The following is a 16,811-nucleotide window of genomic DNA, read 5'->3' as shown; positions in this document are numbered from 1 at the left end:
CAGCACGACGAAACGCAATGCAGACAAACGGGGGCGGGGGCGGGGGCCCTCGAGAAAGAGTTTAAGCGGGTTCGGTTTTCTCCTTGGCCTCTGGATCACGATCGTTTCCATCGGAGCGCACCCGAGAGAGCAGCCGCTGTTGCCGCCGCCGCGCCGGTAGCCAAGGGGCAGAAGCAAAAAAACTCAAAGCCGACGCCACTCAAGCCGGCGAGTGGATTTTTATATCGAGCACGCGCACGCACAGACTCGCGGCGATGCATGCACGCACGTAATGCGTGTGTATATGCGCACGATGACTTGCGCGACGCCACTGTAATAAAAAAAAAAAAAAAAAAAAAAAAAAAAAAACAAAAAAAACCATCTATACGTACTTGAGTATCTCGTACGCGAATCGATCACGCACGGGAATTTTGTTTCAAAAGTCCAAACAATATCTTTCAAGCGCGATCCCAAATGTACCAATATTCTCTTTTGATCGATTATTCAATTAAAAAAATGTGAACATTCTCTCAAGTCGATCGGAAATCAAGCTAATTAATTTTGACAATATTTTCCACGCTCGCGCACTGGTTTTCTAACCGGATCATTAATAAAATGTATGATATTACTGACATGAAAAAAAAAAAAAAAAACAAATTCACAAATAGACACTCGACCACGAAAAGAAAAATATTTCATAATGAGACAATAATTCTCGCAGTTAAATCGATCTGAATTAAATCGCACATTGATACGTGGATGGAGAAAGTTGAGAGTTTTCACGCATTGCCACAGATATCCGTGCTCGATATCGGGTTGAGAGATGGTTTTTGAACGCGAATCGACGTGTACCGGATTGCGCGCGTGTAAGGTGAAGAAAGCGGGTGCATGTTTCAGCGCGATGGACCTCCTCCTTCCTCGAAGCGAGGGAGCGCGGAGGTATACTTTGTACATCGCATCGGATTTCACGTGGGGTCTGTGGTTCCTTGGGAATGGATACTACCACTCGGTTATAGGTTACGATCGCGCCAGCCACGGCTGGGGTACCACGGATATATATTGTGTAAGATAAGTATTATATATATATATTATAATATATACGCGCGCACATAAAACAAACGCGCAAACTTTTTTTGATCAATCGACTGACTCTCTGAAAAGAAAAAAAAACACCGTGAAAAGTTCGAATAAAGACTCGTGTGTGTGCACGTACAAATAAACAAAAGATTGAAAAATCAAGATGTGTACGCGAGATACTAAAAATGCGTGGAATATGAGAAAACACAATGACAAAAAAATTTTCCACAAGATAGCGCAGACAATAATGAATTGTAAAATACGAAACGCTGATGGCGGAATCGATACAGCCGTGAGTCTGAATTACAGATTGTTCTTCTGCGCGCGCTTTCCACGTAGTAGTTTACGCCCACCCGATTAGGTGGTGCGTTGAGAACAGAAAATCCGTTCTGATCGAAGTATCCACTACAGCTGCAGCTGTTCCAATTGCGTAGGATTAACAATCGGCGTTCGCAAACTAGCGATTTATATAACAATAAAACACATACGTTGGCGCGACGAGTTTATAAAACATGATATTTGTTCAAAAAAAGAATTTCGAATAATCAATCAATTTTGTATCAATTTTTACATTGATATAAAATAAATATTTATACATGTGCGTGAACAAAATGTGCATTTTCAAAATTATTTAAATCTGCGATGAGATTCAGTTCAAGTTTTCAAGCATTGAATTAAAACGGCAGTAAAAAATTCGTGAAGTACGCGCGCACTTTGAGAATTTTTTAGATTCCTCCTTGTGCCTTCGATTATATATATATAACTACAGAGATTGTCAGATATTCCCGCTTTTCTCATCCTCATAATGTTGTGTAATAAAACGTTAATAGCGCCTTCGTTATTCTAAGTGGCAGAAAAGTGAATCATAAAAGTGAAACAGCTACAATACTTAATGAGGAAAAATAGAGGATAAGTCATACGTCAAATAATATTGACACCTAATGAGACTGTTTATTATATGGAACAAGAGAATCTGAGGAAGCCGCCACCAATGTCTGTTTTTTTTATTCGTAGGCGTCGTAATGTCAGATTTTGTTTTCAACAAATAAAAGCGTTTCGAATCTTCTTTTGGGGCAAATCGAAATATGTACGTTTATAAAGTTTCTGTCTTTATTTGTGTTTAATTTTGTAAATGTATATTTTAATCTAGTGCGACGTATATGTTTTATTCCGTCTGTCTCTTTTTTTTATCTTGTAATGTCGCTCTCTTGTTTTACATTTCACTTTTCCTCTACCTAGACGACGAAGACGCTGTCAATCTCTGTTACAGCACGAAAATACGTGGCAGCAGATCGCAGTTGTGGTCAAAGACTTGCGGGCAAGGAACTCTGCAGATTATTTCCTGAAACACGTGTTGTGAAAGTTTTCGATACGTACCTGTTCTACACGATTTCTGTATTACCAGCGATACGTACATCAGCATACCATCAGAACTTTCAGGATCCAGACAGCAAAGAAAGACGAAAAGACATCTTAAAGATGTCTAAGAGACAATAAGACGTTTTTAAGTCGTTTTTAAGTCGTTTTTTAGAGACAGAGTGCTGTCTGGAAAGGTTCCATCTGTAGAGAAGACAATTTACAAGCAGATCCAAAATAAAGAAAAAAATTAAAAATCTTCTATTTATTTCAATATTTTCAAACACATAACATTAAATATTATTATATAATTTGTTTAAGAAACACGCTCTTTTCTCACTTGAATTGTCTCGCTGATAGTTCGATAGTTTCATACATATTTTTATGAAACGTACCTCTCTTTGTTTTTTGTGCTTTGTGTATATATTGATAAAAAAAAAAGAAACACTTCGCTCTCAATAAAATATATTAATTGATAAATTTCTATTCTTTCCACACATCTATATTGTTAAAATTAAAGTGTGATAAAAAATACATACATATCAAAATTAAAGTTTGTTGGTTTGACGTCGACATTTTTCTTGTATATTTTTCAAGTAGTTCCATACAGCTCAGTCTGAAATATAGATTTGTTAAAGCATTTTTTGTTTTGTGTCGCGATCAATCAAGTTACGAGAGACTTACCTCTGCACATCTCGTTGCACGAGTTTATATTATGTTCCTTCCAAAAAAAAAAGAAAACAAAAAAAAAACAAAATCAAAACGTAAATCAGAGAGTATGCAAAGGTTCGGGAGAGATTCATGCACGATTACAGCTGTGCTGATAAATGGCTCTAGCATGCCCTTAACCCTTTCTCATTCTCTCACTCTTTCTCTCACTGTCTCTCCCTCTCTTCTTCCTTCCCCCCATCCCTCCCCTCTCTCTCTCTCTCTCTCTCTCTCTCTCTCTCACACTCTGCTCTACATGGTTCTTAAGAGGGATTACCACGTGAAGAAAGAAGCAGGGGATCGAAGGTTGAGAAATTTGTGCGTTTATTAGTAAAGACAACGTTCGAGCAATCTCACCGCTTAATTTCATCGACGATGCCGACGCAAAGCCTCCGGAAGCCACGTTGGAGTCCTAAAATGACAACAGCTTTGCCGTTTGGAGACAGGAGAGGAAAGAGCGAAGAACGTTCGCGATTTTTCACTCAATGTCCGTATCACAAAATTTTCCATATCACATTTTTTTTTCTCTGTTGCGACGACGACTCCCTTGCATAAAAGTCGCGCGCAACAAATAAGAATTACAAAAAAAACCGCCTACACGAGAGAGTTTACACTAATAATAACAGTATATAACGATATACATGATGTGTTAAATATAGCGTCACACACATAAAAAAACATCAGTCAACGATAATATTGCGTTTAACGAGTCTTAAAGAAACATCTAGCTATTTATACGTGGTCTCGTGTGTGTTATCGCTCCGTCCTCTCCTCTCTCTAGTTCTTCTAATCGCGCGATATCATCTCATTGCTTTGAGACTTTCATTGTATTCACGTTTTCGTCGTCTTCCTCGCTTCGGTGTCGCGTGTGCACGGCCTCATCATCGATATTTAAGATCGACTAGATTACCAGTCCGTTTTTTCGTTTTCGAGCGTGACGGGCGGACGGGCTGCCCTCGCGTCGAACAAAGAATCGAAGATTTAAAAAGAATCTGTTTAACTCACTCGCATTCTCTCTCATTCTTTGTTTTTAATATCACACACGCTCGCACTTCGCACCTATGTGGAACATAGCACATAATTTTCTGTATATTTATATATATATATATTTTTTTTTTCTCTCTTCTCTCATATATATATATATATATATATATATATATATATATATATNATATATATATATATATATATATATATATATATATATATATATATATGTATATATATATGTATATATATATATATTATTTATATATTTATATTTATATAATCATTAAGTTTTTTTTCGTTCATTATATGCCTATCTATATGTTATCTACAGGGCAGTAGCCACAAACTGACCGCTTGTGCTGTCCGCTCGCGACGATGCCGACGATGCTTCGGTTATTTTCTTTGACTAGAGACACGCGCGCGCCCATGTATAATTTTTTTTTTTTTCGTTCTCCCGATCGTCATCCTCGGGAGAGCACGTGCGTCTTTTGTGTGTTATATATTGTATCATATATATGTATATACATATATATATATATATGTGTGTGTGTGTGTGTATGTGTGTATATAATATACATATATATGTATATGATTAACATGCCCGCTTGTCGCGAAGTGTATCTGTAATTCTCTAAATGTGGAGAGATCGCGCTGGCGCCGCGATGCGCTCGAACTTTCTTCCGTTCTCTCGGTTGACAACCAAGAAAAAAAAAATAAAAAATAAATAAATAAATAAACGTCTCACACATGTCGCGAAAACTAGTTAAACTACCGAAACTCGAGGTACTGATTGTGCTGGCGAGAATAACTATAACAACAATAACAACAACAATAACGAAAAACAGACATTGGACCGACCTACATGGGCTTCGTCATTTTTTTTCTGAAGGGTCTTATTTCCTATTATATACAGTCAGAAGCGCGTGCGATCGATCTGACTACTTGAAACCAAAAAATTTCTTTCAATCGATGCGACGTGCGTCCTCATATGTAACGCACACATCCCCTAATATATATATATGTATAATTGTATTTTGTTAAAAACAAAACAAATGCGTAACGAATATGTTATGCGAACGAAGCGCCGCTCTTTTTTGTCCGAAATAAAAACCTTGATTTTTTCCCGATGCGCGAAAACGAGATATTTGCTAGCAGTAGCAATAGATTTACATCTAACATCCATTTTCGCGAAACTTGCGTCTGACGTACTATAATCGCAGTATGTAAAGTAAATCTGGGAAGGAGATTATCTTATATCGAGCGCTAAGTTTATGATACTTAACATTACAAGCATTTCCTTCCCCATCACGTTACTCTTAGCGTGTTTTTTTTTTTTTTTCGCATTTTAATATAACGTGTTAACTTATCTGGGAATAAATTCTCCAGCATTTAACGTTACTCGTTGCTGCTGTCAAACGCATTTGCCCTGCAATAAATCTCAGATGTAAACCCTGGCATTTTGCGCGAGATCTCTGAAGACGGATCCGAAGCCGATTATCGTTCGTGGGAAAAGTGCGATCGGTCGAAGCGCATCGCGGCCAAGAGGAAATTTTTCAGCGGCGAACAGACGCCGCGGCGCGAATAATGCCACTTTTTTGGGCTCTTTTTCGATCGTGACAGCGCGCGTTGCTCGTCAATTAAATTTTTTTTTACTAGATTCTCTTATGCCACATACTTTAATACGTAATTAATTAACGCTAAAACAATCCGCGACGCGACGCCTTGCCGCTTCTTCGCATCAGCGCCCACTTTCTCTTCTTCTTTCGTGTTTTCTCCTCTTTTTCTTTTTTGGTTTTTTTTTTTTTTTTTTTTTTTTTTTTTTCGCCATCTTTTAACGTTTTCAGTCCAATTTGTGACGCGTCACAGCCTCGATTTCGCGCGAGTTCGAGGAGACTCTACGTAGTTATATTTTCTCGTGCTTAGGCCGTCTTCCATGATCACGCGTTTCCGTTCGCGTTTCCGCGTGACGATGATTAAGTTTTTTTTTTATTTTTATTTTTTACACGAGCATACAGATTTGTTTACCGGAAGCCTCACGCTTTAGAGTAAACTAATCATCAGTTGAGGCGATACATCTTAGACGTTAGAGTAAAACTGCGACTGTGTACGCGTGGATACATGAATGTACGTGTGTGTGTGTGTGTGTATGTGTGTGTGTGTGTGTGCGTGCGTGCGTTTGTACGGTCGTGTGCGCGTTCGGTAGTGTCGATTGGAGTGTATCCTGCTTGTTTTTTGTTCCTATCTTTAGTTTTTTTTTGTTGCTATCTTTTTTTGTTTCCTATCGTCTGATTAACTGACTTCGACACGCACGTTGGATTATTAAATGTTTTCGCTGGCAGTAGCTCAGTCTTCGCTGTGGGGATGACGTACCCAGAGAAATGACGAAATATCCCCGTCCACCGGCAACCCGTAATACCCGCGATGGAAGCAAACGCCAAAGAACTTTGACGCGCAGAATGCTCGGAAGAAGACACACAACCACCTTCTTATCCTCCTTTCCCTCTTTCTCGACATCATTTTCCTACGTATATTATTCTTTTTTTTCTTTTTTTTTTTTTTAAACCTTCGTGTGTGTGCGTGTGTGTTTTGTTTTGTTGATAAATGCAGTTTTTTTCGCGCGATCTCTGTTCTTCCCGGAGGAGAAAGACTCTCTGTCTGGATCACCGGCGATTGTAGAAAAAGTACGAGCGATAAAAAATACGTTACATTATGTTATGTTACGATACGTTACCCTGAAGTTACATCGGGCTGTATATTATGACGATGATTCGATTTGTATAACTGTGAAAAAGAGAAACGTCGCGGAAAAGAGAAAGAGAGAGAGAGAGAGAGAGAGTGAGAGAGAGAGAGAGAAAAAAAAAAAGAGAGAGAGAGAAAGAGCAAACGGCAAAGTTCGATCTTGAGCAGATTAAACCTATCTTTCGCGAGGACACGCGACACACTTATCTCGGCGCGTCCTCGCTACGCGCGTTATCTTAAGATCACAGGAAACACACGATCGACTAAGATGCGTCCGGGGCGGGGGAAGTGCGTCTTGAGGGAAAAATGAGAGTAGTTTATTTATTTTTTTTTTTGTTTTTGTTTTATAACGCTTGAGAGACATCTCCTCACACGAAAGAGCGTTGCTGCTCGCGGGATTTGCTGGGCGGACACGTAGTAACTATGGCGGCGATTATCGTCATCGCGTCGACCGAACGCATCAAATAGGTCATTCTACTATATTACATTTCGTATTTTTTTTTCTTTTTTTTTTTTCGTATCGAATCGAATGGTCAATCTTTTTTTTGTTATTTTTTTATTTTCAGAGAGTGCTGCGAATTTAATTGGAATCACATATCTTTCACGTTCAACGCGCGTGAATCCGATCGATTGAAAAAAAAAAATATATATATATACATATATATATATATATGGTCGCAAGTGTTTGTTTAAAGGTTTTTTTCAACATTCGCCGCGAAATAAAGAGAGATGTAGATATATTTTATAAATGTACTGGATTGTATAAATCGTAATAAGTTATGTGAGTTCGGATCAAATTCGCTGGTTTTTAAGCCGAGAAGAGCGAAAGGAAGGACGAAAGTTCGTGCGAGAGCCCGATTCGACATCCGCAAGCTGCTGAGCTACAACAACAACAACAACAACAACGAGGGAAGATCGCAAGGCTCGAAGATCGATGGACTCGGTGGGATGGGCGGTGTTCGCATATGATGTCCACGCCATCCCCGAGCGATCGCGTGACTTTTTTTTCTTTTTTTTTTCTTGCTTTTTATTTTCCCCGGCTACGATCTGTCGTGCCGCGTGCTTTGCACCGAGTTTCTGGAAGTGGAACGCCGCGATCCGTGATCTGCGCGACCGACCACGATCTCGTCGCACGTTCAGTCCGTCATCATGATTATTATCGCGTCGTAATCTGGCTCGCGTGTGCAATCGCGAGCGCGATTATATGGCCCCGTTGCGCCTTCGCGTGGAAGAGCGAATCACTCGAACAAGCTCCTGGCTTCCGATTCGACGCGAGCGCTAGGAGACTCGTCGTACACCCGACGGTGGATGAATCTTTCACGATCCTGAGGAAGGAGATCAGCTTCATCGGCCATATATCGTTCGCACGGGCGATTCGTCGTTCTTGACGGAGGCTCGCAAGTCCTTGTCGAACGTTTTTTCGGCCGATCAACGCGTGTGTGTGCCTCGGTGGAAACTACTTTATTAATTTTTGAAGATCTTGGTCCGCGCCCCCGATATCCCTAAACCCGTCAATCACGATTACGTTGCGCCCTTCTTGCCCTTCGTTTTCCCGCCGCTGTGCTCCTGCCCGGCGCTCGGGCTCGGCGGTCCGCTGCTGTTCAGTCTGGCCGCCCTCCGGTAAATCTCGCTGTTCACGAAGCGAGGATACGAGTCCCGGTGCATGAGGGTGTAGATCTGCTGCTGCGCCTCGTCGAACATGTGCGGCGTAGGCGCCACCATGTTGCGATTCACGACCTCCCGTACTCGCGAATCCAGACTCACCTGCAGGCGAGACAAAATGTAGAAAAAATTATATAAGTTGAGAAAATTTGAATAAAAAAAAAAAAAAAACAAATCTAAATTGCATCGCTCTTATTTGTACGATTGCCAACGATCGTTCAAAGTCACAAACGACGCAAACGATCGTAGATAAATAAAACTTGTTCTGAGAATTGTGAGCTGTAATGTGTGTGTGAGGTGCGCGCGCGATCTTATCTCGCGAAATTATCTGCGCAATTGCAATAATTTGCGGACGTGTAATATACAATTTGCCGTAATGTTCAAATGGTAAAAGATGGCTTTAGTCGTGGCATTTGCCCCGTTTGGACAGCCGATAGGTCGTTAAGGGAGTCACCGGGTCACTGGGTCAGTAGGTTAATACGAGGGAAAAGTCAGTCACAATTTCGCATTCGCGCAGTTTTACTCGAGAAAAAAAAAAAAAAAAACAAGAACGGAAATTTTATAACGGCAAAACAAAGGCGGCCTCGCCTCGTCTTTGTTCAAAACTGCAACACTTTAATTTTGTTGCCTCATTTTTCTAATTCCGCCGCGCTCCGCGGCGTGTACTCCCGGGTTTTCACACCCGATAAAATGGCGTAATTAGATAATGCATCCTATAACATTATCGATTCCGTCGTCAAAGCTAACAGCTCCGGGTAGAGAGAGAGAGAGAGAGAGAGAGAGAGAGTAGGGTAGGGAATACGTTTTATGTTATGAAATGTATGATGCATCGCGCACCGGCTAGTCAAAGCGGCAGATACCGATCGCGCTGCGACACACTGCGTATGCCATTATATATTATAGCTAAATAGACAGTTACATTAGAAATTCTGTTTGTGTGTGTGTGTGTGTGTGTGTGTGTGTGTGTGTGTGTGTGTGTGTGTACAGATTGATGATTATCTCTCCAATGTAATAATGTAACGCGTTTTTCGTGGCAAGTAACAATTTTTTATCGCATTAAAAAAAAAATCACGTTAAATACTAATGAGACGACTCGTTCAACATATAAATAAACTATCAACATGCTACTCTGTTTTTCAATTTTGCACGGCTTACTACGAATAACAATTGGACGCATAAAAAATTCTGTTTGTGCGCGAGCGCGTACAGATTGATGATTATCTGATAACACGAGTTTTTCGTGACAAATAACAATTTTTTTATCGTATTTAAATAAAAGTCACGTTAAATACCGAGATGACTCGTTAAACATATAAATAAGTATCGACATACGTTGTTTTACAATATTGCACGGTTTAATAAAAAAAAAAATAATATTTCTGAAAAAAAAACTGGATGCTTTGTTATACGAGCGATTACTCACTTCCTTCGGCGAAAGTATGGATATGTAATCCTCGTAAATGAAGCGCGCCTGCTCCTCGATCCTCTCGAGATTCGTTTCCTTCTTGAGCTGCTCGCAGGCGAGCCAGAAAGCGATGTTTTCCTCGCTGTACTCGCTCACGAGGAACTCCCTGAAGAGGTTGCGACCTGCGGTGCTTTTCATCAGCTTGTCGAAGGACGCGCCCCACGACCGAATTTCCTCCAAGCTGCCCTCGTGGCCGTCATGTCCGTCGAGACCGTTACCCGCACCTGCACCCGAAAGATCGCCACCGCTGATGCCGCCGCTGTGCTCGCCGCTGCTAGCGTTGCCCTTCTTCTTGCTCTGATCGCTCGCGCCCGTCGAGTTACCGCCGATCGCCGCCAAACTGAGAGACGACACATCACATATTTGACCCGTCGTTTATCGTTTCTCGTAAACAAGATTAATCGATATCTATTCGTGTTGTAATTGTAATCATGCAAAGAGATTTCGTTGATAACAACGTTTTTTTTTTTTTTTACGCTGGACACGAGCACGACGGAAAGCAACACATGCGACACACATTTCAACGCGAAAAGGTAATAAAATGAGAAAAGCAAAGTCTGCAGTCTCGGGAATGAGAAAATAAAATAAAAAAGCCACGAGAAAATAAAAAGCGAACGAAATGCGAGAGAAGGGAAAGGAACATGTGATTCTCTATCGAGATACGATAATGGGCGACTCTAACGCGCGATCGTTGGAATAGCTAATTTAGTTTGGAGCCGCGGAAAACGTGTGAGACACAAAGAGATGTGAAAAAGTCGGCATCGAACCGAGAGAGAAAATATTACTCGTGTCAATAACAGACACCAACAGAACCGGGTCATTGGAAGGCCGATTCTTTGTGCTTGATGACGCGGCTGTTCCATAACGTTTGCGAACCACAACTGCGGAAATAAACGACGTTCTAAACGGTTTGCAGATAACGAAAAAATTACTCTCTTTCTCTCTCTCTCTCTCTCTCTCTGTCTCTGTGTCTCTCAGCTACGGTCGCGTAATTTATTATTACACAGACCTACGTTTTTATATTTGCGAAACATTGCATTGTGCGAGCAAAAGTAAGAAAATAATTTGGCAAGTCCGAATTTTTGTGTCATATTTTTCGCATGTTCCGCGAACATGGCGGATAACTTTGTGCGTGTCGGGAACAAATTTTATTTCATATTTCAAACAACACGCGAAAAAAGAAGCGGCTTGAACGAAGAAGAAAGAAAGGCACGTATGTGCGTCGACTGAAAAAATACAGCGCAAACGAACGCGAAAAATCTCTCGTTCGTTGTTATCATTATACTGTTTGTTATAAAACTGTTTGTGTGTGATATCTTCTTTCGGAAAGAGAGAAATGTTTTTGTTTAATATTTTTGTGTATTGACAAAACTTATGTATTTTTCAAAAACTTGCAAATAATAAAATGTGAATTTCCTTCTCTCTCAAATCGAGTTTTGAACGACTGTCATCTCGCGCGCGTGTGTTTAAGACTTTTAAGGATCAAGGAAAAGTAGAACGCGTTGCGCAACATGCGGCAAGCAGGAAAATTTCTGAGATGTGTCGCGCATACACATACCGAGAGGTTGTTTTTTGAGACAGTTTTAACACAATTTTTTTTTTGTCTTCCCGATGTACGGGAGTGACAAAAAAAAAACACCCGTCGTGCCGTGTATACAGTTCCGCGTATTTCCGCGTTGAAAATTCAAGGAAACGACGCTCGCATCTAAGATCGTCTTTCGGGTCGATGCCAGCCCGGAATGAATAGGCTATTCGCGTCTAATCTGCAAAGATGGGTCGCGAGGAGGAAGGACGCGTGGTATGTGCATAACCCCGTTTCTGAGAGCCGTAATACGTGCATTATGATAGCATCGTCATCGACATAACAAACAAGCAGCATTAACGCACACAGTCCGTGGCCTGCTTACCATGAATTCCTACTCGTGGCATGAAACACAGAAAGGCAATATATGTAGAGATACGTCTGCGTATATGTACGGCATTAAATGGATCACATACACACACACACACACGCAGAGTTTAAAAGACAATGGACCGATATCGTTTCAATGACCGAGAGAGGTTCGGTAGATGAGGAGGTAAGCGCGAAAATAGCCGCGGTGATAACGATAATAGCGCGCGGCTCTCATCTATCTCTCGCGCCGGTGATTACAATGAGAACTCTTTTGTGCTAATTCGCTTTGTCAGCAGCTCGCGGTTAGCAGACAGCAAGAAGCCGCCTTACGCGCGAGATTCAGAGAATCTACTACTACCACCACTACCTTTGTGCTCATTAACGATTTGTCCATTGCCGTGTGAAAAAAAAAAAAAAAAAAAATCGAATAAAACGCTTCGTACATCAGTGCGCTATCCTCTTCGCGTTACAAAATGACACATTATTGTAATAGAAAAAAAAAAAAAAAAAAGAAAATAACATATGTTTCAAGTCAAACAAATAAAAGATTTGGAGAACATTTCTTAATTCTTGTGTCTATAAATTTTAAAATGGAGTAAAAAAAAAACATAAAATAGGTGTAAAAACAACTGCTGCCTTCGGGGTTTCTGTGTGAGCAAGCGTTTTTCCCTGGGATCGATCGCATCGATGTACGAGGTGCGAGTGAGCAGGATCGATAATACCACGAGCAACTGCAGCAACAGCACCAGCACAGGCAACAGTTGTCCTTCTTCGAACGACCAATTAATCCGGCCGTCTGACGTTGTTGCTGCGACTGCTGCTGCGAGGCGGACGCCTGTTGCTGTTGCTGCTGCGACTGCTGTTGCTGCTGCTGAGACGATGACTGCGGATTGCTGTGCTGCATCGCGGACCCCGTGGTCTGGCTTTGGTTCTGCGCACGGAGGCGGCAACCACCAGCTATACCCTCGCCGCCTGTCCCGTGACTAACGCCGATCCCCATTGCAGTTGCACCGAGACCGCTCGACATCTGCAAGCGATATCCGCTCTCTGAATTCGCGCGCATCACGTGCGAACAAGTTTATCCCGAGAAAGATACTAAGAATAGAGATCTATTAAATCAGCGTGACACAACAGGCCACTTGTCGGCTCTTCTTGTGTTTTCACTAGCTTGTTTGGCAACATTGAGACGACGACATTGAGACTTTTTGTTTTTACAAACATGAAATCTTTCTCGCATGAACATCAACAATGTGTGTGCTTTTTAATACAGATCTGCGGGGAGCTAATACCGTATCTCTCGACACTTGTGATAAAGTTTTAAAAATAACATCTCGTAATTATAATAATCTAATATATCGTGCGAGCGATCAAAGGTGTTTTATCACGTTCGGTATCTACGTGTCGATTTTGTTTTCTAAAATATTAAAAAATCGTTTCTATTTTATTTTTCATCGTAAAGAGAAAAAACATTGTTCCCGCTTGGACGAAAATTAAAATATTTAACATTCAATATGCAGGTAATCAAGTCCTACTGTAAAATAATCTATTTGTTTGAAATTTCGGAAAAACGTGACAATCGGCTGGCGCGCGCGCATCGATCGTCGTTTGAGCTTCAATCAAAGTTTTAATCGGATAGTAGCGCACCACGACGTCAAGAATATACATTAAGTACATGAAGTTGCGTTTAATCATTATTGCAGAAAAGCCAAACAAAATTTTAATTGGACAGGATAGGATAGAGAGCTCTTTTTTTTTTTTTTTTTTTTTATTGTTCTCTCGAATAAGTAACAGACACACAAATAAAAACAATTCACACAGTTTGAAATATAAAGAACTCATGCAGATTTGTATGCGAGGAAATTTCCGACGCTGTGTGATAATTGACATAATCTTTCAAAAGCAGCCAATTAGCTCGAATACGATTGTCGTACGCTCAGTTGCACGTATCGATTGACTCGTATTTTCAGCATGGCCCGGCGGTATCGAAGCGATATCGAAGTGAGAGAGAGAGAGAGAAAGAGAGAGAGAGAGAGAGAGAGAGAGACATGTAGCCAGAAAATTTATTATTCTTCCGTTTGCCATATTCAGCTCTCTCTCTCTCTCTCTCTCTCTCTCTCTCTGCCCGAGAGGTCTCTGGTATTATTTAAAATTCATGATCACTCCCAGACGACTGAGCCGATCGATATTGGATTCTTGAAGAAAGAGTCTGAAGAGAGGATTAAACCCTTAATGACATATTTAAGAACGATCTCAATTCGAAATCAGTACGTGCCTGATCCTTTCCTAGCTAAATTTTCACCGTCTAAATCGCACCAAACCCCATAATGCCCTAATTCTCAAAGCGCAAATCGATCGACGACCACGTTTCTGTTTTCGCATCGACATCTCTCTTTTCTCTTTTCCAAAGTATTTCGGATTTGTTCAAGAGCGCGCGAGATGCGATATTTTATTCATTAAAATCGGAATAAAGCATCCTTGAGTCGCGCGCGCGCGCGCGCACGTGTGTGCGTTGAAGATCAGGTTTAATATATAATGTACAATTCACGATATTTCTCTTCTCGGTGTCTCGTATATCCTTTCTGTTTTATTGAGGCTGAACGCAAGAAAAATACGTTCGTGAAAAAATGAACAAGAATCCACTCGTCGACTTCGTTCCAGTTCTCTCGTGATATAAATTTCGCGAGAAAAAAAATATATTCGGCGCGGCCTGTCTATTCTCTTGTTCGGACACACAAAAAAGAGATTCGCGAAATGCAATTTGTTTTTTTTTTTTTTTTTTTTTTCGTACGTCTGCATTCGTACGAACCTTTACACCACGTCACGTGTATCGATGACCCGATCGGTGAGTTCGCGCGATAACGACTCTATCGGATTGCGGACTCTGCGGGATGTGGGCAGCAATTGATAAACAGCGGAGCACTGCCGCGAAGCGTACACGTGTAAGCCGCAAGTAAACGTGACGGCACGTACGAATTGAGTATCGCGCGAAGACGAGGAAGACGGGAAAATGAGGAAAAGAGCTAGATACGTGAATAAATGGGAAGAAAAGGAAGTCGGAAAACGGAGGCGATCGCGGGGGTTCCAAGAGCGAGGCAATTTAATCGCTTATAGCGCGCGATAAATCAAACGTGGATTTACGCGAGCGCGGCAATTTGGCGCGGTCGGGAAATGAGAGGCGTAAGAGGAGGCGGGTAGGCCGGAAATCGAAAAGAGACGACCACGCGCAAAAACCGCGTTTGGAGCAGCTGGCTCGTAAAAACACGCTACCGTTTATACACACACACACACACAGTGCGAATTCCAATCCGATATCTTCGGAAATCGTATCTCTCTCTCTCTCTCTCTCTCTGAAAACGGTACTACTCCCGGGTTACGACGATGTAACGATGTAAATTTCGCTAAACTCGAGACGCGATTTGTTTTGGCAGACAATGTGGAAAAACAAGCCGTTGCTTACGAGGAACATCGAGAAATTTAGAAAACACTTGGAGCTAAACTGCAAGCTGTAAATTTTACATATCGATACATTGGACGTGATAACACCGAACGCTATTGATAACATACAAAACGATATGCAAGTATATTATTTTTTTCAAGCGAGATCTGTGCGCATCGTTATCTAAAATTTAATAATCGATTTATATAATAACGTATAATCATCGCAAATAATTTTGTAAAATAACAAATACATCATTTAGTTACGTTAATTATTATCGATTTCGTTTGTTGTTTTTATCCTTAATGGATTGATAGATACGGATTTACAATGGGGGCGTAAAGAGAACGTGCGCAATTTTGACACGCGGGTGATTGATCTTCTCGCGTAACTTTGAACATGAGCTTCGTCGTCGTATCTTCAATCGCGCGGCCGCCGAGGTGCGTTTTGAAAACGACCGAAACGGCAATAGTGTTTACGCACAGCTGCGTGTCAACATGTCAATGGCCGAATGGCGTGTTGGCTTCATGCGGCACGCAATCGCGGAGCACGTGCATCTGCAACCCCTCTTCCCCTTCTCCTCCCCCTCCTCCCCCGCTCTTGTGTATCTTCCGCCGATAATTTACGTAAATTTACTTTGATCAAGAAATGTACGCGCTTATATAAATTGCATCTATGATTTATATCCTCGCGCGTGCGTGTGAATATATGTACCGCGCGAACGATAATACCCCGCATTTCTAGCCGGATTTTAACCGGGCGATAATAGAACTTTCTGTTCATTATCTGTATCTATGTGTAATATCAGAAGTTAATTTACAATAATCCAATCCCAATATTGGAGATAATAATTCAAACGCGGGTGAATGCGATCGATTTTCGATATCCAACTTAGCCTCATCATTTTATACGCGTGTGTCTAAATTAGAAAAGACTAATAAACTGCGGAAAAACTGTGTCATTATATGATATTAATATAACGGGATTTTTTTCTAGAATTTACACGAACTCTCCGAATACGTTCAAAGAGTATCCACTTGGAGAGTAATTCCAACAACAAAGTAAAAATATACATATATTTTATATATTTTTTTATATTTCTCTAGATACTAATTATGAAATAATTCGTCCAAGTTTGTAGTAAAAAACACACATATATATATATGTACTAATGTTCTAGTCCACTACTACATGTGAAATTACAAACACCTTACAATAAAAAAATCAGCGCGACTCCGTAATTATATTCCGTGCTGACTGTGTGGTTAAAAATCCTTTCTAAGACGAGGTAGCAACACATTAGGAACACGAGCAAACATCGATCCCCGCTCACCTCTATCATGTTCCATGCGCCCAAAAGCGAGTCCAGCTCGCTTCCCGCGTCCTCAAGATTGGTCTAATCGGCGCGTGGTCGGCGTGACGCCAAGGTGCGGGGGTGCGGGTGCGGGCACGGACGCGAGGGGCACCGTGCCCGCGTTCGCAAGTGTCCCTCCCGATACGCGATC

The 16,811-nt window shown here is 41.2% G+C and overlaps 1 protein-coding gene across 1 annotated transcript; it reads right to left on the bottom strand.

Moving 5' to 3' along the window:
• Positions 1-5,945: 5,945 nt before the first annotated feature.
• Positions 5,946-16,732, bottom strand: LOC109852839 (regulator of G-protein signaling 17). Its single transcript, XM_020424372.1, has 5 exons — positions 16,640-16,732; positions 12,596-12,897; positions 11,884-11,892; positions 9,935-10,316; positions 5,946-8,613 (listed from the first exon to the last, which is right to left on the bottom strand). Exons 1-5 carry the CDS (start codon positions 16,646-16,648, stop codon positions 8,371-8,373), a joined length of 945 nt encoding a protein of 314 aa, XP_020279961.1. The 5' UTR covers positions 16,649-16,732; the 3' UTR covers positions 5,946-8,370.
• Between the last annotated feature and the right edge of the window lie 79 nt (positions 16,733-16,811).

This window comes from Pseudomyrmex gracilis, unplaced genomic scaffold, assembly GCF_002006095.1.
Source record: "Pseudomyrmex gracilis isolate BER0280 unplaced genomic scaffold, ASM200609v1 scaffold_37, whole genome shotgun sequence".
Lineage (NCBI taxonomy): Eukaryota > Metazoa > Arthropoda > Insecta > Hymenoptera > Formicidae > Pseudomyrmex > Pseudomyrmex gracilis.
Note: the sequence above shows the minus strand (reverse complement) of the source record. Positions and strands in the feature narration are given on the sequence as shown.